Source organism: Octopus bimaculoides, chromosome 6, assembly GCF_001194135.2.
Source record: "Octopus bimaculoides isolate UCB-OBI-ISO-001 chromosome 6, ASM119413v2, whole genome shotgun sequence".
Classification (NCBI taxonomy): Eukaryota; Metazoa; Mollusca; class Cephalopoda; order Octopoda; family Octopodidae; genus Octopus; species Octopus bimaculoides.
The window spans coordinates 90,499,343-90,500,965 of NC_068986.1; the positions used below are offsets into that span (position 1 = coordinate 90,499,343).

General features: G+C 37.2%; 1 protein-coding gene across 1 annotated transcript in view; it reads right to left on the reverse strand.

Annotated features, from left to right (window-relative positions):
* The window catches only part of LOC106869808 (uncharacterized), a 6,465-nt gene extending 5,315 nt beyond the window's left edge, over window positions 1-1,150 (reverse strand). Inside the window, exon 1 of the mRNA XM_014915668.2 lies at window positions 773-1,150. Coding sequence (XP_014771154.1) covers window positions 773-1,055 — 283 coding nt within the window. The 5' untranslated portion in view covers window positions 1,056-1,150. The remainder of the gene's footprint in view (window positions 1-772) is intronic.
* Window positions 1,151-1,623: the final 473 nt, after the last annotated feature.

Consider the following 1,623-nt stretch of genomic DNA (forward strand, 5'->3'; position numbering starts at 1 on the left):
TATATATGTATATATCATATGGGTGGCAATTTTACAACCTAATGGCAAAAATATATACGTCACTAAAGTGAATAAGGGCTCTAATCAGCACCAGTATTGCTAGAAATGAGAATCAAAACAACTCAATAGCCAACAAAAGCACTATATAAGCTGACAATGCGATAAATTTAATCCTAGGCGCAGTGAGAGCCACTGATGAGCGTTAAGATGCATAAGCATCAGAAAGCGAAATCATCAATGATCTGATTGTATTTGCGACCATAAGGAGTTTGTCTCCCTTGTCAGTTCATTAAGATTGTGCTTTTATTGGCTATTGAGTTGTTTTGACTCTTATTTCTATCAATGCTAGTGCTGATTAGTGCTCTTGTTAATTTAGAGACGTGTGTGTGTGTGTGTGTGTGTGTGTGTGTGTGTGTGTGTGTGTGTGTGTGTGTGTGTGTGTGTGTGTGTGTGTGTGTGTGTGTGTGTGTGTGTGTGTGTGTGTGAGCGTGCGCCCGCGCGTGCGTGCGTGCGTTTAAGTGTGTGCGCGCATGCGTATGTATATTCGTGTAAAACGTTTGGTTAATTTATGTCTCCCTATCTCAAGAAGAAACTTAGACATTCGTTAAATTGTGATGGTAAAAATATATTCCAGACTGAAATAACGGAGACGGAAGAAGGTAGATATGAAATGTTGAAATACTTTGAAGGTATTGCTGCATATTGGCCACAATTTAATGAGTGAAAACCGCAAAATAATTAAATCAAAGGTGTAATTTTAAAACGTACTTACTCAACTTTCCTCCGTAAAAGGCGCGATCACAATCGTCGAAACCACTATGTCTATACACACAGACTTGTAAAGACTGAGAAAACACCGTTCCTTTGCCACATGACATCTTAGTACTCAAAGACAAATCGCCTCTGCAATCAAAGAACTCTTGACAGTTGACGGGCGATCTTACAAAATTGGTTTTCGTTCTTTTAGCTACCATCTCACATAATGATGTGACATTTTCACCACCGGCTTTTACTGATATACAACAGAATACAAGTAGGGCTACAATTAGACGCATTTTTACCGTAATGAAAAGAGTCAGAAAATAGCTTATGTTGGTTGATTCAGCACGAATGATTTTTCTGAAAGTTCATATAAATTGGTCCACTTTTGTATTGCTGATTATTGAATGAATGTATAGAAGAAAGAATGGGATATATTTATATTTAGAGAGATCGTTTGTAAATACTTTCATCACATAAAAGATAAGAAAAGGAGTTATCTATATTGTTCTCCCTTCTTAAACCGCTCCTTCGTTTGTTCTTAACAAAATATTATACACACACACATACACATACACACATTATGTATACATACATACATACATACATACATACATACATACATACATACATACATACACCCACATACATACAGACACACCCATATACATCAATCGAGATGATATTAGTTTCAAATTTTGGCACAAGGCCAGCAATTTCTGGGGGAGGGGCCTCGAAGTTGACAATGTGGGATCACTCGCTATTGTCCATATCACCTCTCTTCTTCCTCACAACTATTCGTTCTCTTCTTCTTCTTCTTCTTCTTCTTCTTCTTCTTCTTCTTCTTCTTCTTCTTCTTCTTCT